General features: G+C 44.4%; 1 protein-coding gene across 1 annotated transcript in view; it reads left to right on the top strand.

Annotated features, from left to right (window-relative positions):
- The window catches only part of Stard8 (StAR related lipid transfer domain containing 8), a 79,432-nt gene that overhangs the window by 5,584 nt on the left and 50,634 nt on the right, over nt 1–23,214 (top strand). Inside the window, exon 2 of the mRNA XM_071606247.1 lies at nt 8,642–8,675. Coding sequence (XP_071462348.1) covers nt 8,654–8,675 — 22 coding nt within the window. The 5' untranslated portion in view covers nt 8,642–8,653. The remainder of the gene's footprint in view (nt 1–8,641; nt 8,676–23,214) is intronic.

Raw genomic sequence — 23,214 nt, 5'->3', positions numbered from 1 at the left:
AACCTTGGTGCTCTTGATGCAGTGAGAATACCAAGATATCTAGAGTAAAATTTGGAATCAATCCCTTCACCTGTTCGGACCAAAACTTACTAGCTCTGTGACCTTCAGAAAATTACTTAACCTCTCTGAGCCTTCGTTTCTTGTGCCATAAAATGTAGCTAAAAATATAAACCACCTTATAAGGTTGTTCTAGGGCTTAAATGAGTAAATACTTATTACATCTCTTCAAAAAGCAGCACACAGGGCTGGGGTTGTGGCTCAGTGGTACAGCACCTGTCTAGGACAGGTGAGGCCCTTGGTTAGATCCTCAGCACCACATAAAAACAAATAAACAACAACAAATTAATAATGGTTAAATTCTTTTAAAAAAGCACCTAGTAAGCAGTAGCCATTTTTATTCTTTGTACATTGGGCACAATTATAATTTCTACCTTACAAGGCTATGGTGGGGTTCAAAGGAAATAATGATAGTGAAGCATGTTGAGATGCTTATTGCTGTTATCTGAAATGAAGTGGAGATTTTCCTTAGGCTGGGAATACCCTTAAGAGTTCATTCCTTCACTCATTCACCCAATGATATTTATTCAGGACCTACTCTGGGTCAGGCCCTGAGGAATTAGATAAAAGTGAACAACATAGCTATAGGTCCCTACGCTCATGGAGCTTACTGTCTAGTACATATAAAATGACGTTTTCATACTCACAATCCCTAATTGCCCTGTTGATGGGTACGATTGGTACAGTCGAGAAAATTTCAGGGTATGAAACTATACAATTAATTACCAATCTAAGTTTATCCAGTACTTGTACTTGGTGACCCTGTTTAGTCCACAAGGTGGAGAAATGACCACACTGGAGTCTGGGTAATTCCTGTAAGAGCAAAGCCTGGAACCATCTTGGGTCCATCCTGGGAGTGGAGAAGGGACTCCTATCCCCTGAATTTGCCAGGCCTGGACTCTGTCCCTCTCCCCCAGTGGTTCCATCTCAGCACAACTGGTGCTCAAGACTCATCTGAGATTAAACAGTATTTGTTCTGGAAGGTGGGAGATGGTGGGATGGCCATAGGCAGGTGAGATGGGGAACAGAAGGTGAGGTTTCAACTCTGACTTATGTCTCCTCAGATATGAATTCTTCCTTTGTCTTCAGCTTCTTTGGTGCCAAAAACTGTACAAGTGGGGCTGCTGGGGATGGAGGGTATGCCTGACACTATGACTGGTAGGGGGAAGTAAGTGGAGAAAGCTACAGATTGGCAATGCCAGGTTTGATTTTTTTTTCTCACAAACACTAAAGAAAGTTGGAACTAACATGAATCACTATTGCTAGAGCACATACTCTGTAGCACATATCATTTCAACCTTTCACATGTGTTAGCTCATTTCTCCATCAGGATAACCCTACAAAGCAAGCACAGTTATTATCATCTTCATTTTACTGAAACACCGAAAAGTTTAGAAACGTATCCAAAATCACACAGCTGTTACCTTGGAATTTTTTTTTTAACCCAGGTAATCTAGTTCCAGAGTCCATTATAGCTATATAAACCGGGACTCAGTTTCTCTACCCATAAAATGGGGATGTTGGATTGGTTATCTCTGAGAGCCATTCCAGCTCTGATACTCTCATTATATTTGCATATATTTCCCCAAACTTCCAGGCCAAATTGGAAAAAAAAAACAAACAAACAACAAAGACTGCTCCCAAAATGTCAGTGATTTCCACTCCAGGTCTCTGGGGAGGAAAGAGAGGAGCCCAGGCCCAGGGCAAAAAAAAAAAAAAAAAAAAAAAGCCTGCAATGAATAATAGGCCTCCCAGAACCCCCTAGGGCCTGAGAGCAGCTGGAGGCCTGGGAAGCTCTGGGAGCCAAGGCCTGGCCTGCATTTCCAAGTCACTGGTAACAATAACAAGGAACAGTGGCTCAGACCGCCTGTGCTGGGATTTGGGGTCAGAGACTTCACAGTAGGGTGGGGGCAGTAGAGCTCCTTGCCCCACCCTTCTGGCCAACCCTGGAGCTGCTGCTGCCACTGCTGCCAGGGACCTTAGAGTCCAGGTCACTTGGCAGTTCCAAGGCTGGGACTGCCAAGGGGCAGAGGAAAGGAAGTCCTGCACTTGGTGAATGGGGGTTGAGGCTCTGGAAATGAGCATGGGCTGAACTTCCCTAACCTGGGTTGGGTCACCCTCTGGGAGCTGGAGAAAAGAATGTGGTATGATGACATAAAGATAGTAGCTGGAAACTAGGCAACCTTCTACTACCCCACGTTCTGCCTCTTCATGTTTTCTCTGAGCCTCAGTTTCCTTATTTACAACACGGGCAGCATACTTCCCATTTCATAACTGAATGCAATGACATCTGTGAAAAAGCCTGCCACAGTAGGGAGTCAGTAAATAGGAGTTCAATGTGAAGATGATGAATTAATTACTGTACGTGACCCTATGTCCATTGCTAGGGCCCTCAGATTACTATTTTATTTTATTTTGGTACTGGGGATTGAACTCAGGGGCACTCCAACACTGAGCCATATCCCCAGTCCTTTTTTGTATTTTATTTAGAGATAGGGTCTCCCTGAGTTGCTTAGGGCCTTGCTTTTGCTGAGGCTGGCTTTGAACCCTTGATCCTCCTGCCTCAGCCTCCAGAAGCACTGGGATTACAGGTGTGCATCACCACACCTCGCAAAGTACTCATTTATAAAATGAGGAAAAATTAGATCTGCCAATTCCCTCACCACCCTGGCTGAGGAGAGCCTAGAATTGAGAGCATACATGGAAATGAAAGGACAGTAGAAAACACTGATGTTACTACCCTGAGTTTTAGGAAGTGAGTTTTTTAGGCAATTCCCCTATTCCTCCTCCTCCCACCTCTGCTCCCACCACTGGTCAGACTAGATTAGAGTGTAGAAAAGAGGCTCCATCCCACACTGGAACTGCTGGGTCTCTCTCCTCCAGCCCCTTCCTACATATACTCAGTGTTCTAAGGCCCCTCCTCCGGAAAAACTCCCAAGCTCTGGGCAGGAAAGAGGGTCCCTGTTGGCTGGTGGGAAAGTCAAGTCTTTAGGATATGACATTCCTGAGATTATCCAGAGAACCCCTGGGGGTTGCAGCTGCTCATTCACTCTCTTCCTTGGCCCAGCTCTCAGCCTGCTGTGGACACAGCCAAGCTAGTAGGGTATGAGGCTGGAGGAGAGTAGAGGGAAAGGGGACTGAAGTAAGGAGCCAGGCCTGAAGCAGCCCCATGGGCCAGGTGAGGGGTCAGGGTGGGGAAGACAGATCGGAAGCCATATCAGGACTGGCAGGAAGGAATAGAGGAGAAAAGAGTTTGAGACATTAGGAATTTCTGTGTGTGTCAGTGACTTATAAAATGGTCAAGGGTCTGGGGATGTGTCTCAGTGGTAGAGTAGTTGTCTAGCATGCATGAAGCCCTAGGTTTGTTCCCCAGCACCACAAAAATAAATAAATAAATAAAATGGTCAGAGTTCCTGTGGCTCCAGGTAGGATGCCTTTTTTAGGCAAGAAGTCTGAGGCCCAGCAAAGAAATGGTCAAAGGCATAGGGTCAAAGGCCCAGAATGCCCATGTCAGTCAGTCCTTCTGAAGACCAGGTCTCCTCTCCCCTTTTCAGAGAAGAGATTGGCATCCTCCAATGGAAGAATACCCCACCACCAGTAGAAGTTACACCCTGAACATGAGCACATGTTCCCTGGTTTAAAAAGTGGCATGGTGACATTCCAATTTAAGACCTGTGGCAGGTTCCATCCAGCCCAGGCTCATATGCCATCCCCCGTGTACCCAGCTATTTCCACACTCGACTATAAACTCCTCTAGGAATCCAGACTGTGGCCCTACCATCCCTGTGTCCAGTGACAGTGTGGCCCAACCTAGTCCCTATTTCAGGCCTAACCCAGAGGAAGGTTAATGAGTGCATAAAATACACATATATACTCATGCAGGTACAAAGGGTCAAACCCCTTGGACCCACCTCCCAGCTGAGAGACCCCAAGAGACAGAGGAGTCAGCTCCAGAGGGGTCAGGGGAACCTGCCTTCTCATAGTGGCCATAGTCTGTGTTGGCAAAACATGGGCTGCGCCTGGGGGTGGTGAGGCCCACTCTGAAGGGAGGAAGGGAGGGCCAGGCTGTGAATAGGGCTCTGTGTGGCCCAGCTCAGAGGACTGGGGGAGGCTGGAATGTGAAGAACGTGCTCTCATGACTGTGGCCCTAGGCCTGGGTCTATGGCACATGGTTGACCAGGGGCAGTGGAGTGGGGGTGGGTGGTGAAGGTGGAGAGGAAAGCAGAGAAATCAGGCAAGGAAAGGACAAACCATTTCTTCAGGCCTTCCCTCAGACAGCAGGGCAAGGACAGGTTGGAGAGCCTGTAGACTGAGCAGAAAAGATGCTAAGAGAATGAGCTTGGTCCCAGTCAGCCACTATGGCTGAGGACTCCCAGGGCTGGGCCAAGTCATTTGATAACTTTGCAGCTTGTATGTGAACTACTCCTCTCAGTAACTGACTTCTGACTTCTCACACAGTAACCTTCCTTTTGCTTTTATCCCTTCTTTGACTCTGACTTTCCCTTTTTGACTCCTTCATCCTGTTTCTCTTTTTAACTCAAAACTGTTTCATTTTTTTTTTCTGATCACTCTATCTCCCACCAGACTTCAAGCTCTTCTGGGGCAATGACCATGTCTGCCTTTATGCATCTTAGCATCTGTAGGTCTACCACAGTGTCTATTGGATAGCTCTGAGCAGATGTTCCACAGACCCTTCAGTCCACCATGTCCAAGACAAGATTCATTAGAACAGGAAGACTTTGCTCCCATATCTGTGAGCCACTTTTCCCTCTGTTCCCGATTGCAGTTAATAGCCCCTCATTCACCCAGTTGACAGGCCAGAAATGTTGGAGTCATCCTGGACTCCTTCCTTATCCTCCCACATCCTATTATTTAACTTTGGTTCTTCTCCCATGGAAATAGTCCACATATTGTCTCAAACTTCCTATCCCAAAGGTCACTGTCCAACCCATAACCTTACCAGTGCACTGGTCTCTCTGTAACCTCCTCATTCCCAATCCATCTTTCATTCCACAGCTAGAGCATTCTCTTTTTTTTTTTTTGGGGGGGGGGGTACTGGGGATTGAACCCAGGGGCGCTCAACCATTGAGTATTTAGAGACAGGGTCTCACTGAGTTGCTTAGGGCCTCACTGAGTTGCTTAGGGCCTCGCTAAGTTGCTGAGGCTGCAATCCTCCTGCCTCAGCCTCCCAAGCCACTGGGATTACAGGCGTGTGCAACTGAGCCTGGTTAGAGCAACATTCTTAAAAACAAATCTATATATGTTACTTTCTTGTTTAGGCCCCTTCATTGGCTCCCCACTGGATTCTGGATAAAGCTTCTTAGGATGCCCTACAAGGTCCTTCATGTTGTGGCCTCTACCTGCTGCTCCAGTATCTGTCTGGCGCTCTGTTCTCCACCCAGACTATATATACTTTCTCAAAGCACATGCTTTGACATCTCCTTGCACTTTTCTATGCCCTTCCTTCTGCCCACCATGTTTGTTATGTCCATTTATCTACTTGATGAAAACTAACTACTCATCTTCCAGACTGACTTCAAATTGATACTTCCTTCATGTGGATGGTACTGCAACTCAACATCCAGCATTGAATTACTCCTTCTGCTCAGTTCCATAAGTGCTACTTTCCAGTTGTATTTACATGGAATTGTAATGATTTGTGCTGGCAATGACTTCCCCACTTCACTGTGAATTCCACAAAGTTAAGACATTTATCTGCTTTCTCTCTATCCCTTGGTACCTAGCACAGAGCCTGACCCCAAGGAGGCATGTAGTGAATGGGTGAATAAATGCATAAATACAATGTGAATGAATGGCTCACAGAATGGGAAGATTGTCACTGTCTTTGTAGCTGCTGAACTTCTAGTTCTTGGGTTCAGAATCCCCCAAATCTGAGAGTGCTATGTTCTACACCAGGAAACAAAAAGAGCCTCTACTCTAGCAGAATTCTTGGATGCAAAAATTCATACCCCCTCTTCCCCTATAAAGTTTTAGCTACCAAAAGAGCATAAAGATCAAGGCCAAAATCAGAGTGGGACTCAATGGTCCTGGCCAACCCAATTATCCTGGACCCCAGAGGAAATAATGGGATGCAGTAAAATTGGGGACACCATAGACCTCAAGAGTAATTTTGACTCTGACATTTACTGGCTGTTTGACTTTGGCTAAATCAGTCATTTATCTGGGCCTGGCTTTCCTCATGTGCCACAAGGGGACAATAAAACCTACCATGTAGGATGATTGTGACAGTCAAAGGAAGTCATTTATTTGTAACCCATAAAGCCCTGTGTTAATTTAAGACCTAATTATCTTCTGAACTATCCCTAACTATGACATTCCCAATGGTGGGTAGGGCTGGTAGGATGGGAGAGGAGTAGATTTGGTATGATTGCAGCAGGACTTCAGGATAGCAGTCTGTCCCAATCATCAGTTCATATCCTAATTTCTCAGAACTGTCTGATTTAGGAACTCACAGGGGCCTGCTTTCTCTTTCTCTTTCATCAGCTCACTCTTTCTCTTTTTTTCCTCCACTTTGATCTACCACTGAGAATTATACTGACTTGATGTATCTTAGTTCCAACTTGTAGCTTTGTTTGAGACTTTCACATCTGTCTCTTTTGGTTCATACCTAGCTCATTCTAGAACTTTCTTTCTCCCTCACACTAACATCTCTCAAAGGCCTTGCCAGGGAACACTGTGAGGGGCCCATCTCTGATCCCTTCTCTTTCCTATGAACAAGTGTGGTTTTCAAGGGTGGACCTGACCTTTAGTCATTTTAGGGTGATCTAAAGCCAAGACAAATCTTAGGATGAGGAAACATTGTGGTTAAGCGTCTATACCTGGTGTGGCAGTCCTTATTCCAAAGGTAAGAGATAGTAAACATACTCTGATAACTACTTTGTTGATCCTTTTGGTTGATAAAGAGGTTGCCTGTGTAAAGACAAGAGAATAGGCCTAGAAAATTCGTCTATCTCTAAGAAGTGCCCTTCTTTCCTTCCTTTTATAAAATTCCCACTTAACCATTAACTTAATATCTTTATCACTGCCATTTTAGCCCAAGTCTCCAACATTGTTTACCTGCACTATGGCAGAAGACACCTGGGCTAGGGATGCAGAGCACTTGCTTACTTACGTGTGCCAAGCCATGGGTTCCATCCCCAGCACTGTAAAAAAAAATAAAATAAAAAAATATTTAAATCTCCTGACAGGTCTCCCTGCTTCTGCTCTAGCTGTATAATCCAAACCACATGTTGCAGCCAGAGTAATCTTTTTAAGGTAGAAATAAAATCTTACCATTCTCCTGACCTATACCCACCAATGGCTCCATACTATGTTTGAATCAAAGCCAAAATCCACATCCTGGCCTTCAAAGCTCTGCAGAATTTGACTCTTGCCTCTTTCTCTTCAACTACTGCCTAGAACAGACTGCATCCAGATTTTCACATAACCAACTCCTCCTTGTCATTCAGATCTCAGTTCAAAGTTCAGTTCCTCAGAGAAACCCCCTGTGGCCACCTTCCTATTCTCCTTATCCAATAACTCTCTATCTCATCCTGTTTTTTAAAGTTTCTCCTTGTTGGTTCTCAGTGGTGCCTGAAATTCCTTTATTTCTTTGTTTGCTTATTGATTGTTTGTTCCTTCCCAATAAGGTTTTGGCTCCATGAGGTCCTTATCTGTCTAGATTGCTGTATGTACTTAGCATTAGGCATAATGCTAGGGTGCCCTATAAATATCTTTTGATGCCCTATAAGTATTTGTTGAATGAATTTAAAAAGTGGTTTATCATTTTAAAAAGTGTTTTCATATACATTAGTTTCTCTCAAAACCTGTGAGGTCAGGGTTATTACTCTACTAATCTTATATTTTAAAAAAACCTGAGGCTCAAGAGGTTATGGGCACCAGACACACACCTGTAATTCCAGAGACTCTAGAGGCTGAGGCAGGATGATGGCAAGTTTAACGCCAACCTGGGTAATTTAGTGAGACCCTGTCTCAAAATAAAAAATAAAAGGGGCTGGGAATGTAGCTCAGTAGTAGAGCAACCCTGGGTTCAATCCCCAGTTCTGAATAAATAAATGAGTAAATAAAGGTTATGGATTATGTCCAGTGTCATATAATCATTAAATAGGGGAAGGTGACCTTGAACTATTTCCAAGTTTAAATACTGCCATTTCCATCAGTACACCTTGCTTCTAGCATGGTCAATGCTATACCAAGGATAGTATATGCCAAGCAGATGTGGACTGATTCTTGAATTATCTTTACTGTCAGGATTTAGAATGGTACTTTGAATTTTGCAGACTCTATCTAGTCCCCTAACTTGGCAGGAGCACTCTCCATTCCATGAGAAGGAAATAAACCATAGGAATCAGCCATTAGGATAGGAGGAAGTAGTAAGGAGTAGGCAGTCAGGAATCTGGGATTCTAGAATTCACATTGCTCCTTACTTTGTTTTCCTTTTTCGTTGTTCCTCAATCTATCCTTCCATAAAATGGGTTGATTGAACTTGCTGATTTTAAAGCTCCCTTCAGTTTTGACATTACATCTCGGCAATGTCGTGACTGCTTTTCTGTTTCCTTTGCAGTGCTTCCCGTTGATGCAAGCGAGGAAGAATGCTGGTAAGTGCATGAGGTGGGGTTCACAAGCAGCATACAATGAGACTAAGCTTCTCAGTGGTTCTTAGAGACCAGCTGATCAGGTCCCCTAGGGACAGGAGCCAGAGCCTGAGATGCTAAGCTCAAGACATCCTCTCTGTCTCCCTCCACTGGGCATTTCTTGGTCTCTTTTGGGGCCCTGCCTTTTGGTTCCAGGCAGAACTTCCATTTCTCAGATGGAGGTTTTGCTTTTGTCTGGGAGCCAGGAGAGGATTTCCCTCTAGAGCTATCAGCAAGTGACAGGCACCCACGTGCTTCCCTTGCTCTCAAATGTCTTCTTTCCACTGGGAAGTGTATTAATGGTGGGAGATATATTGGGAAAGAGAAGCAGGTAAGTGAAAGGGGAAGGGAAGAGTCTCTGATATTCCCAAAACTTGCTTTATCTGGAAGGTTTTCAAGAGATTAGTTAGGCTAAGAGAATAAATGTAGCCTTCATGTAAAAAATTTCCTCCTTCCTGCTGGGTGTGGTGGTGTATACCTGTAATCCCAGCAGCTGGGGAGGCTGAGGCAGGAGGATCATAAGTTCAAAGCCAGCCTCAGCTACTTAGTGAGGCCCTAAGCAACTCAGTGAGACCCTGTCTCTAAATAAAACACAAAAAAGGGCTGGGGATGGGGCTCAGTGGTTGAGTGCCCCTGAGTTCAATCCCCCATATAAAAAAAAAAAAAAAGAAAAGAAAAGAAAAGAAAGAAAAAAGAAAAAAAAAAAGGGGGGGGGGATGCCATGAAAGTAGAAGGGAAGCCATTGGAGTCAAGGAGGAGAATAAGTGGGAGGGAAGAGAGGAGAGTAAAGGGAAGTAGGGGGGAGTTGGTGAAGCTGATCAAATTATACTCCATGCATTTATGAATATGCCATAATGAAATTCACCATTGTATACAATTAATATGCACTGATAAAAAGTTGAAATATCATGTTTTTCTCAGCCTACTGAGACACAAAACAAAACAAACAAACAAAACCTCTTTTTCTTCTTTAACAAGTTTCTATGGGCCTGACTGCCTATCTGCCTTCTGCCCTCTGATGTCCTACTCGGATGTGGACAAGTAAACACTCCCTGAGCCACTTCCTTCTTTCAAGGAGGACACAGTTGTCTAGAGAAGGGTGACAGGTTTGGGAAGTAAAAGAAGGATTCTGACCAGGGAAGCATTTGCTGCCATGCCTGGACTAGTGGCACGGGCCATGTTTCACTGAGGTCATGGGGTCAACCTCCTGTCTCTCTCCTGACCTCAGCCACTCACTGGCTCCAATTTTTCATGAAGATGAAGTCACTACTTGCATGATCATAGCTTCCAGGTGGCAGTTAGGGTAAGGGGCACTGAAACATAGAGGCACCAATGTCCTGCCAAGGGTATCTTGGGAAGGTACTGGAAAAGGTCCTTATTCCTGAGGACCATGCAAAGTAGTTGGAGCTGTTTTGGGCACAGTCCTTCCAGGAGGTAGACCAGGGATCTGGTAAATTCCCAAGGACTTTTCTACCTTAGGACCTTGAATTATTGGGTGGTGCCTTCTAAAACAGAACTGACAAACCAGTGCAGTGGTGCATGCTTGTTAATGAGAGCTACACAGGAGGCAGAGTCAGGAGGATCACAAATTCAAGGCCAACCTCAGCAGCTTATTGAGGCCTTAAGCAACTTAACCAGACCCTGTCTCAAAATAAAAAAATAAAAAAGTACTGGAGAATAAAACTGGTAATACAGCTCTGGCTTCAATCCCTGGAAACAAAACAAACAAACAAAGCTAGGCATGGTGGCGCACACCTGTAAATTCAGCTACTCTGAGGCGACTGCAGGAAGATCACAAGTTCAAGGCCAACCTGGGCGATTTTAGTGCGACCCTGTCTCAAAATAAAAATTAAAAAATAAAAAAGGGCCAAAGGTGTAGTTCAGTGATAGAATAGTATAAGTGAGGCCCTAGGTTCAAACCTCAGTAGTGAAGAAAAAAAAAAGAAACGAAAGAGAAAGAAAGAAAAGAAGAACTCGGGGGTGAGGTGTTTATTTGCATTGCCATGACAGTAGAAGGAACCTATTTTGAAGCAGAACACTGCTTTGATCAGCATAGAGCATACATCTGCTCCTTCAGTACCCCCACCCCACCCATCACCATTCCAGGGCTTCTTGCTGAGCACAGTTCCTGCTTTGCATCAGAGACCTCTGGGGGTACAAGATGTATGCGCCGCCCATACTGGGGGAAGGACAAACTTCTCCATTTCAGAGACACCAGCTGCAAAGGCTAAAAAGAAACCCTTCAGGCCCTGAAATAGTGACCCCCCCCCCCAGACGAATGCATTTGCAGCTGCCAAGCTACCTCATTAGAATGTCTGTGCCAGGCTGAGGCGCCAGTGAGGAACCCCAGGAGGGTGGTCACCCAGTGGCTGAGGGGTCTGTGGCTCCTAGAGCAGAGAGGAGTGTCTTTTAGGGGGTGGAACCAGGCAGAAGAGGTTGCCACCTACAAAGCTGCGATGAGACTGGTCTTCCTACTCCTTCTTTAGGTTCAAGTTTGAAAATGTCTATTTAAGGGCAAATATGAACACATTATCTCAGGCCGATTCGAGGACAGTTTGCAAGAAGTGATGATTTTATGTGGATGTGGCAATCATACCAGCAAGGCATTGAGAAACACAGCACCTGGATTTTGGCCCAAATATCATTACAAATTCACTGTGTGAGTCCAGGCGAGTTGCTTCCTCTCTCTGGACCAGTGTCCACATCTATAAAATGGGATGTCCACATCTTATTGCATGGGATTCTTATGAGTCATAAGACACAGTGCCTTAAAAACATCAAAAAGCATCTGGGTATGGGGTAAAGGTGGGAGTTCATAACCCACTTGAATCAAAGTGTGGAATATGATATGTCAAGAAATTTGTAATGTTTTGAACAACCCACAATAAAAAATTAAAAAAAAAAAAACATCAAAAAGCTGAACAAATGTGATTGACTTTGAGATTTCATAGAGGGAATGAGCAGAGCTCTTGATTTGTTTTATTATTGATTGATTGATGGAGTGGTGATGGCTTCATACACTTTAAAATTAAAGAGATACAAAAATAAAAATGTTTTTGCATCCCTGACCCTCAACTATCTAGCAATCCTCTTAGAGGTGACCAATTAGTAGCTTCTTGGGCCCTCAGTGAGTTCAGAGGTTTGGAAGAAAGTGTGCTGTGCTGGATGGGACTGCAGAGGGATCTGTGATTGCCTGAATCTAGTGAGAGTCGGGTGAGGACAGCCTGCACAAAGGGGAGCAGAGCAGGGATGGGGGGCAGGAAAGTGGGGCAGTAGAATCAGCATTTGTTGGGGACCCTGTGTTGACAGTGCCACACATGGCGCCATGATCCTAAGAGACTTCCTCTTCTCTAAACCTACATACTGACATCTGAACCCTGAATCTGTTGTGTTCTTACATGCTATGCTCCCAAGGGCCACTACAGTAGAACAGAAGTGGCAGAGAAGAGAACCAGCTAGGGTCTTTTTAGAGACCAAGAAAGTGGAGACACTGACTCCAGCTGACAATTGCATATAATTTGCATATATCATTTTTCCTATCAGGATGAGTCAATGGAAGATTTCTCTGATATGGTACGACTTTTGTCCTAGTGGTCCCATGGACCGAGGAAACCTTGGCAGGGGGGTCTCATGGGACACCTTGGCATTGTCTTATAGGAGAGCATGAAGAGTGTCCAACTGGACTCAATATATGGGGTGCTGCCCAGGCCCAGAGGATGACCTGGATGACCTTTGAGAGCTCTGCTGTTGTGGTCTATCTAAAAATCCACAGCGTTCAGCCCTGGAAGCTAAGACAGGAGGATTGCGAGTTCAAAGCCAGCCTCAACAACTTAGCAAGGCCCTAAGCAACTTAGTGAGACCCTGTCTCTAAATAAAATATAAAAAAAGGGCTGGGGATCTGGCTCAGTGGTTTAGCACCCCTGGGTTCAAGCCCCGGTACCAAAAAAAAAAAAAAAAAAAGAAAAGAAAAGAAAAGAAAAAAAAAATCCAGTGTTTCCCAAACTTCACTTATTTGTAAACCAAATTCAGAATTTTTTTTTTTTTTGGAGGTCCTGGGGATGAAACCCAGGACCTTGTGCATGCTAGGTTTAGGCAGTAATAGCTGTGTAATTAGGTTTTCGGGTACTGGTTAGTTTTTTTTTTTTTTTTTTTTTTAATTCATAGTAAATTAAATAGATATTCATCACAATTCAAAATGTTAATGTACCATCCCAAATCATCCCACACTAATATCTACCAAACTCTGGAAAATATAGAGCTAGAGGTAATAGGAACCAGCAGGTCAGGAGGAGGATCAGGCCTCAGGGGCACATTCCCCACTCAGGCATCTGGGATTTCTGCATTTCCTCATGCTTTTTTCAAGTCCTCCTACCTCGAAGTGCCTCTAACACGGAGATTTCTGAAGCCTAAGGGAACCCCCTTCCTTTAAACAAAACCCACAATTCAAAACTGCCTCTTAGGTACTGAAGCAAGAACATGTGACCAGGAGCTCTATGTTCCAGTTTTGGCTCTGCTTTTTGCCACCTGTGTGACCTTGAACCTGTCCCTTGCCCTCCTTGGGCCTGAATGTCCCCAACTATGAAATGAGTACTTTGCTCCAAAGGATCTCTAAGGTATCTTGCTGCTCTGAAATTCGTGACTCCTTGGCTTGCACACCAGTTCTGCTGAACAGTTCAGCTCCCCTTCCCAGCCGCCTGGAGAGGTGAGTGGGCTGCTGACCTTCCTTCCCACCACACTGGGGCCAGATCCTCCCTGAGGCCCTTGCTCCTAGAGCACAAAGATCCTTTTGTTGGCCAAAGTCATTCAAGGCTTCTCTCCAGGCTCCTGCTGAAGTGACTGAGGTGACCTGAGGGGGTAATACTTTGCTTGTAATAAGAGCCCCTGCTCCCAAACCCAACTGGCTCCTGTCTGGCTGCAGGCTTAGCCTCTGCACCAGATTCTCCAGACCCTTCCTTCGAGCTCCAAGGCCTTGGAAGACCTATTTAAAAGGTAGAAAATAGCAACAAATTTATTTATTTAAATGCATTCATTTAAGATGCTATTGGGTGTTCCCTCCAAGGCTCAAGAGGGCAGTAGGCTAAAGTACTAAACACATGAAAATCATCAAAATTAAGAATAATTTGATCTGCTTCCTGTCTTCTGAAAAAGACCAAATCATTCTTATAACTAACTCTTAACACATCTGGTTATTTCACATTGGTTTATCAAACATTTGACAGATGTTTTACCCAACAATTTGGAATAGTATAAAGATTTACTTAGTTAGGATATATCTGGAATTGATTATTATTTGAGACAGGAAATCTTTCAACCATGACCTACAGTGAATTCAGCCAAGGCAAAAACATTTTGAGTTGAGAGACCTAAGATGTAGACCCATGCCTTCCATTAAACTCATTCTGAGACCTTGAGTTAGTTGCCTTCCCTCCCTGGGCCTTTGGTTTTATTGTCTGAAAAATGAGAAGGTTGAACTAGAAGGTTCTCAGGTCCTCTGCACTTTGACTCCATATTATCCCCTATGTCTTTGCCAAAAGTCAGGCTGAACAGAGGGGGTTAGGGTCAGTGGAAAGGGCAATTTCAAGATGTTATTTGAGGTGGGGGAAGGGTTCCCAAAACTGTGGAGGCATATAGTGAATGGTTTCCTTTGGGGCCAAAGGGACTGAGAAATCCAGGTGGCCAGTTCCTGTTTTCAGGAATGCAAACCAGACTCAAGCCTCAGCTTACAGATACAGGACAGACAAATGTACTGAGGCACAGTCTAGCTGGCCATTTTTGTAAGCTGGGACTATCCAGAAGATCAGGAGATGAAGAAGGAATGGGAATTCGAGGTCAAATGCCAGGTCTGTAAAGGACTTGGGAGGCGCTACTGGACACTTGCACCAGAAGGGCCTGTGGATCCTTTAAACTCAACACTAAAGATTGCAATTCTTCATCATTCTTTTGGAAGCTTTCTTTCTTCAGATTCCCTTTCTTGGTTAATGTGCCACCATCCACCCTAGACGCATGGGAGTCACTTGGACTCTGCCATCTTTCTCTTTTGCTACCATTTAGCCACCAAATCACGTGCATGAGACTTTATTTGTTTAATTTGGTGCCAGGGATTAAACTCAGGGGCTCTTAACTACTGAGTCACATCCCTAGCCCTTTTTAATATTTTATTTAGAGACCAGTCCTCCCTAAATTGCTGAAGCTGGCCTCAAACTTGTGATCCTCCTGTCTCAGCCTCCTGAGCTCTTTTTAATGCTTCCTAAATGTGTCCCTCTGTTTTATCTGCTCCATCATTCATCCACATTGTCATGCACACTTCCATCTAGGCCCAAGCAGCTGTTGCAGGGATGGTCTCTATTACTTCCTAACTGGTTTTCTCACCATTATGCTTTCTCTACCACTTCACCTTCCATATTGCTACCAGAGTTCTCTCTTTTAAAGAAGATTTTAGGGCTATGTGTAGCTCACTGGTAGCATACTTGCTTAGCATGCACAAGGCCCTGGGTTCAACCCCCAGTACTGCAAAACAACAACAAAAACTCAACAACTCTGTTTTATACCTTTGACCAAAATTCAACTTCTTTGCTTTGGTATTCAAGGTCATCACACACCACATCACCACATTTCCGAACCCCAGGGGACAACACACTAGTTCTTGGACAAACATGGAACACTCATATTGGACTCTCTTGGTAGTAACTTTGCCAGTCCCTCTTCATCTTGGCTTTTCAAGCCACCCTCGGACTCCCTTCCCTTCCCATCATGTCCATATCTCTGTTACAACATATCACACTGTTCTATGTTGGCTTCTTTCCTTTATTGTCTCTCCTATAGACCATGAGCTCTTCTTGTACAATGGCCACATCTGACTAATCCCTGTATTCCCAGAAATAAGCACAGGGCCTCACATAAACAATCAATCTTCCAAGGACTGTCTTTTATTTTTGATGGCATAGCAAAAGAACTTCTGGTAATCAGACTGGTGAATTCTTCTCAGAAGATTTTCTTCCCTATGATTTCAGCTCTGAACTAGTTATTATAGATCAACACAGAGCTCCACTGGCTCCAGAGGATATAATGTCTTAAGACAGGGCCTTGAGGGCCCAATAGTGCTAACCAGTGGTGCAGATCCATGTAAAGCACATTTTCAATCCAACATTTAAAACTTTGAGGTTGCCCTCCATCTCTATGCTGGAAAGGCAATTAAGTACCATATTAATCAATGCTTTTCAAACCAAATACTAAGGACCCCTTGGGTCCCCAGAAATTCTGGGGAATCAGAGTTCAAAGTTGAGGGATATCTCATGTCTACTTCATTCAACCAAATCCATTTTACCTTTTGGAGGTCTCATGGAGATTTCATGTGGAGACTGGAGCCTACCACATGGAAGTGAAGGTTGGAGGAGATCATAGCTTGAGTTTAGTGTTCAATTGCTAACTGGCTTTGTTTTTTTTTTTTTTTTTTATTTATTTTTGTACTAGGAATTGAACCCACAGGAAATTAACCACTGAGCTATACTCCAACCCTTTTTAGTTCTTATTTTGAAACAGGGCTTCACTAAAGTTGCTGAAGCTGGCCTCGAACTTGTAATCCTCAGAACTTAGTCTCCTGAGTTGGTAGGATTACAGGTATGTGCAACTCATGCCCAGCTCCTGGTTGACTTTTATACCATTCCTGCTCTGTGCCCACTCAGGTTCTGACCAAACTTTCCAGGTAGAGTAAAGCCTTTTCTGTTCTACACTCAGTTGAAAGTTCTACTTTATGTTGAGAGACCTCGCCTTACAACAAATTCTACCCAGTGATCCTGTTTTTAGCTCATTAGAGTCTTATGAGAGGAGTGTGCTCCTTCTTCCTTATGACAGCTGGCATTTAGAATTCCCCAATTCCTGAGGTGGAAGGGACCTTAGAGATTATATGGACCAATGCTCTCATTGCAGCTGGGGGGAAACCCAAAGAAAGTAAATGATGTGCACCACAGCATATAGCTAGAGGATAACAAAATGGAGACTGGAACTCAGGTTCCACTCATTTTCAATTTCCTGCCCAGAATCTGTCCCTCCTCGAAATGAAAACTCTAGCTCTTAAAAATAATTTCTCACAGTCCTAGCTGGGTATGGTGGCACACACCTGTAATCCCAGCAGTTTAGGAGGCTGGGGCAGGGAGATCATGAGTTCAAAGCCAGCCTCAGCAACTTAGCGAGGCCCTAAGCAACTTAGCAAGACCCTGTCTCTAAATACAAAATAAAAAGGGCTGGGGAGATGGCTCAGTGGTTAAGTGACCCTTGGAGATATATATATGAATGACAGTCCTGATGACTTCCTTAACCTTATTCCCAATGAACAGGAACCAATGGCTGAAGACTAGTCACTGAGCTCTGAAGGCTCCATGGTGCCCAGGGATTGGTCTTCCTGGGGATAGGGCCAAAGCAGAGGAGAACAAACTGGTGTCACAAGCCTAGCTGATCCCTCACCATAACCTGAGTGTCATTCCTTGTCCTCCTTTTCTTTCCATAGGACAGAATTTCACTCAAACAGCCCTCCCCCATGGCAGGGCAGCCAAGGGGTAGTTTTCAGTGGCCCCTTCTGACCTGTTTGCTAGAGGGTTCCTGCTGTGTGACCTTCCACATCCCAAACCCAGAAACAGGAAGAGTTGGTTTGGTTTGCGTTTTGAGAAGAAAAATGAAAACATAGGAAGTAGAGCTCCTGAGAACAGAGGCTTCCAATCCTGTGTCCATTTGTCCCTGGAGCAGGATATTTCAGGGAATACATTCCACAGGGGAAGGGAACAGCCTCCTTTATTAAAAACAAAACACAAAGCCCTTCAAGGTTTGGAAAAAGAAAAAGGCCAAAAGGAGATTCTTAAGGAGGGGAGGGTCAGTCATTTCAGAATCTCCAGCCCTTCCCCCACCCCATCCGCCACTTGAAACTGTCATACTTTGATCTCACTGCTGTTATCACCATATCTGGCTCCCCAGAGATGTCCTGCTTCTTTAACCTATGGCCCAAGAGAGAATCCAATCCCCCTTTCTTGTTTCTCTGAGGATCACCAAAGCAGACTGGTACTCAGAGCCCTCCTTTAAAACAAAAAATAAAAAAATAGACATAATTAGAGAATGTGCAAACAGGAGAACAACATTTGGGCTTTATAAAGTGCTGGCTCCTTGCTTTCAGAACCCCAACAAAAGCAGGGAAGTGCTTTGTCAGTGCCCAGATATCTCTCAGGATAACTACTTCATCACCCCTAATAATACTGCTGTGCGTTTGCCTGGCTTTCTGCCCTCTCAGCTCTCTATCACTGGGAAATGGGTGCCATATTTTTCCCTACCCTGTTGCTAGAAGGGCCAATGAAAAAAAGTGTTTTGGAAGGAAGCTTCCCAGGATCTCTGGGATCCTTTTCGGTTCTGGTTTCTGGTTGAGGAACATGCCTAGTTCACAGCTATTGCCAGCTTAGAAGTGTGACTTGTCCTTGGGTGCCAGAGAAACACATGTACCTGTAAAGAAATCAACTCTTTCCACCTCTGGATATCCTATGCACACACATGTACAAATGTCACATGTGTGGCATTTCTGAACACATAGCCTTATTTACCAAAATATTAGTTTCACAGAATAATAAGAAATTCACCACACAAAACCATACCACTGTCTCCCCTGGGGCCAGAGATAAGTAGAACCTCTTCCTGTATGTTACTTCCAAGAGCATCTGCTTACCACAGCTTATTTTTGTTAGAAGATCTGGGGACAAACTAACATTTTATATTAAAAGAAGTATAGACCTATTGTGGAATAGCATGTTAAGTTCCCAAGAACCTGTAAGATGAAAGTTTCCTACTTGTTTCTGGCTTCAGGGGATTCTCCTCCAGCTTCTAGGGGCTGAGTGGAGATGGAATTCATTGTGTTCAGTCATTTGGGTGTGCTTTGGTGCAAGAAGCACTGATTGAAATGGTGGCCTTCTTGAGGGTAGCAACTTGTTTCCTCTCTCTCTGTAACCTCTAATATAGAGCCAGCCACAGAGAGCACTTGGGAATTTTTTCTTCCATCCATCCCTCTGTCCATCCATCCATCTATTCATCATTGCCAAGAAACAAGCAAAAAGGCAAATCTTAGTGTACTGGAAATAACTCAGTGTTTGGAGAATCCACGCTTCTCTTGGTCTGAATTCTTTTTTTAAAAAATATTTATTTCTTTTAGTTGTACACAATACCTTTGTTTATTTATTTATTTATTTTTATGTGGTGCTGAGAATCAAACCCAGGGCCTCGCACGCGCTAGGTGAGTGCTCTACCACTGAGCCACATCCCTGGCCCTCTGGGTCTGAATTCTGACTCAGTTACTTATTAACCGTGTGATCATCTCTTTAAACCTTAGGTCTCTCAATTTTTAAAGGGGGGGGGGGTCCAGCTGAGTATGGTGGAACACAACTGTAATACTAGTGACTCGGGAGGCTGAGGCAGGAGGTTCACAAGTTCGAGGCCAGCCTCAGCAACTTAGCAAGGCCCTGAGTAACTTAGTGAAACCCTGCCTCAAAAAAAAAAAAAAAAAAAAGGAAAAGAAAGGGAGTGGGATGTGACTCAGTGATAAAGTACCCCTGGGTTGAATCCCCAGTACCAAAAATAAATAAATAAAATAAAATGGAGTCCATATACTGAACTCCTGGCTTTGGGACCTAACTTCAATGAAGGGGGTGGGAATGCTCTATAATGCTCTATAATCTCACAGACTACACAAAAACTATAGTTATTAAATGATGATAAAATTATCATGACAAGTAGCCCAGGCAGTATGATTGGGGAAGGAGGAGGCATTTTCTCCAGTCCAGAAGTCTGATTTAAGATTAAAAAAGCAGGAGCTGAGGCCTCAGGAATGAGCCCCAGGCCTCTAGGATGGGGAGGGCAGATGTTGAATGCTGACTCCAGAGCCTCACCTGCACTCCAGGAGGCAGCATGCAGGCCAGAGGGGAACTTTAGTGGGGAGTGATAGAAAGATCAAGTGTGCCTCATACACCTCAGGTCTCCAAAGACCAGATGTGCTGTCTTTCTTATGTCTGCCAATGAGCGCCTCTTAAAAGGCCCAGTTCACAGCAAGGGTCATTCATCACTGGGACTTAAGTATAGCCAGGCAGGATGTGTTGACGTGGCTGCTAATAGGTTCTGTGACCTTGGGTAAGTCCCTCTGTCTTGGCCCCAATTTCCCCACCATTAAAAGGAAGGGACTGAACTGGGTAATCTTTAAGGTCCTTCAAGCTCCTACATTCTGTGTTTCTATTAGCGTTAACTGGAAAGGGGTTTGGCCTTGATTTTCCAAAAACTGTGAAAAATGTAATTTTCCAAAAATGTGATCGATCTTATAGTTTGACACCCAATCTTGACCTCTGGTGAAAAGCAGTTTGGGGAGAGGGTGCTAGGCTGGGGCCCCTTTCTGTTTAGATGTCTGCTGCTCCCTGTGGTTCCTTCTGCCTGAGCCTGGCTGAACTGGCCCAGCCGGACATGTCCTAGGCAAACCAAGATCACAGTCCAGGTGAGAGCCATGTGGATGAAAGCAGGTGTTTCCCAAGCTCTGGACTCTGGCCCAGGTATCTCACAATGTAAAATGAGGAAAGGAAAGAAAACAGGAAATCCTACCCACTATGTGTACCTGATTGTTCAGGAAGAATTCCTTCTAGGCAGGCCTGTTGTCCCAGAAGTCAACCACAGCTGCTGAGTGGAAATGGCTGACTTATGCAGTCTCTGGAATTCTCGAATTCCCCGCACCCCATCTCAATCTGTTTAGACTTTGGCCATTTTTTTGAAGCCCAGCTCAAATATTGTCCCCTCCCTCTTTTGAATCCCCAGAATACTGAGTGTCTGTCTTATAGCAGACATGTTAGAAGATCATGTTCTGCCTTGTGTTCAAGCTATTTCCTTTCACATATGAAATAAAAATAAAAATACACACTCGGAGTAAAAATCTCAATGTATCTGCAAATAAAATGAAGATCTAAAGTCCCATAACCCCTGACTCCTCCTTTCCAGAGTTACCACTGTTAAGAGGGTTTTGGGTTTGGTTTGCTTTTGTAGCTTTCCAAAAATCTTGTATTGTCAAAGCTCCTGAAAATGCAGATATGTTTTGCACAGGGAACTGGCCCTGGGGTCTAAACACTTGGGGTTGAGCCTCTGAGAGATCAGATCAGCTGGAGTGAATTCTGTGTCCTCTTTGATCTGTAAATGGGATAACAGTTCCTCTCTCACTATCTCACAGGCTGTTGTAAAGGAAAAATGAGATGAAAGCATCTAGGAGCCTGCAAGGGGGCCTATTTATCTCCATACTTGTCTCTGCAACTTGAGACTAAGCACCTTTGAAACAGAAACCTTGGCACATCAGGGGCTCTGTCCCCATTGCTCTTAGTTTCCCTGACTTGTCCAGAATGGACAGGTGATGATGCTGGGGGGCAATGGAACTTGTGCTCTGACCCTGCAGGGTTCATGCCACATAGCTCCTTGGCCTTTGTATGAAGCCAAACCTGGCTGAGAGGACCATTTTTCTGAAGTTACTTAGCTTGCAGAATTCTGTTCCTCCACCAAGTGGTCACTGGCCAAGCCTCCTGTCTCCATGAACTTTTGTTATTTTGAAAATTCTGCAAATCTTGTTTCCACTCTGTGCCTCACTAGACAACCAGTTCCTCAGATTCTGGCCTCAGTGAATGTTTTTGAAGTTCCTTACCCCAAAAGAACGTGTGTGTGTGTGTGTGTGTGTGTGTGTGTGTAAAGGTAATAGAAAGATGTGGCCAAGAAGATTCAATTTTCTAAATGAACCAGTTAGAAAACTATTGGAAATTAGATATGGAAAGCTTCTCAGATGTCATTTAGTCCAACCTCCTTTAGATGGGGAAACTGAGACCCAGATAAGTGAAGACACTTGCCCAGGGAGATAGTGGCCCTGATAACCAAGTAAAGGGGGCAAAGGATAAGCCTCTGCAATTTACCTGTGGGCTGAGGGGGTTAAAGTTGAGGAAACTAGCCTAAGGAAGGTGGGTGGGGCCAGGGAAGAGATGGGCGTGGCCAGAGAGAAGGGGGGGGCGGGGGCTCAATCAAGAGAAACAGTGGAGACCAGCTGCAAAATTCCCCTGGAAAGTGGAAATAGAAGAAATGGGAGGGTTGTGGTTTAGCAAGTTATTATGAGTCTTGCTGAGCAAGGAGAGGGAGGAGAGAGGAAGAGAAGGATTGAGGGGGCCAGAAAAGGAGTCCAAAGGGAAGAAGAAGGCTGAGCCAGGAATATGGAGGCGATTTAGAGTGACAGGGTCAGTAAGACCTGAAACGGAACAAATCAGCAGAGTCCTATACCATGTGTGGCATCCCACCACCTTCTAAAGTTCCCACCAGATCTCCTGCCTGATTTTTTCTAGGCTCTAAGCACATGAGCCAGTCCTTATTTTTATAGCAAACTCAGCACTTTTCCACTGCTCAGTCTTTGGAGAAGTGGCCCTAAACTGTAGGCAGATATGGCACACCAACATGAGGGGACTGGACAGCCTGGTTTGGCTGCCAGAATAGGTCCTAAGTTGCCCACTCTACAGCCACAATCTAAGTAAAAGTCACATTGCAAGATGAGGTTGACCCGTTTTAAAGACGGTGGGAAACAATTTGCCAAAGAGAACAACAACCAGAAAAATAACCAAATATATATGGAGAAGCAATACATGTTAAGAATGAGGGTCCTGGAGCCAAACTGCCTGTATTCAAATTCCAGTAGTACCCTTCATTTGCTGTGTGATCTTGGACAACTTGCCAAACTTCTCTGTTCAGTCTCTTTATTTGAAAAATGAAAATGATAATAGTGACTTCTGAGAAGATTTGGAAGAATCAATTAAGTTGATCCCCAAGTAGCCTTTGAACAGTGCCTAACACATAGTTAATGCTCAAAAATGGTCATTATTATTATTATTATTACCATTGTTCTGTGCTGGTTGCCCCTCTAGGCATTTCACTTGTGTTATACCCTGTAAGGTAACTGAGGCCCAGGTGCAAGAACACATCTAGGTCTATTAACTTACAACCTTCTTAGATGCAGAACTTTCCCTGCCTCCACAAAGTTAATCCTATGTGAAACCCCACTATATCAAATACACCAACAGCATGGCTAATTGAAGCAAGGTGGGGGCCTGGAGTCTCCTGACTCAGTTTTGCCCTGTTCTTCCTGCAACAGCCCACAGCAGAACTTGAGGCTCTTCCTGCACTACTGATCTAGTCCAACTAAACTTGTATATGATGTTTAGATGATGCTGTCACAGCTCCAAGAGGGCAAGTAATATGCCCAAAGTCGTACAGCAAGCCAAAGACAGCATAATCACCGCAGGTACATTGGTCAAAGAGAACAGCTTCTTGGTTAAACTAGAACACAGAACCCACATCCCTGACTTGGGTCAGACAAATGCTAGGAAAAGAGGGTAAGCAGGAGTGAAGGGAGGGGTCTGCACATGTTACCAGGTGGCACTGATTCTGGCCTGGGGAAGAGGCTAGGCTACACTGCCCGCCCCTC

This window comes from Marmota flaviventris, chromosome X, assembly GCF_047511675.1.
Source record: "Marmota flaviventris isolate mMarFla1 chromosome X, mMarFla1.hap1, whole genome shotgun sequence".
NCBI lineage: Eukaryota > Metazoa > Chordata > Mammalia > Rodentia > Sciuridae > Marmota > Marmota flaviventris.
Note: the sequence above shows the minus strand (reverse complement) of the source record. Positions and strands in the feature narration are given on the sequence as shown.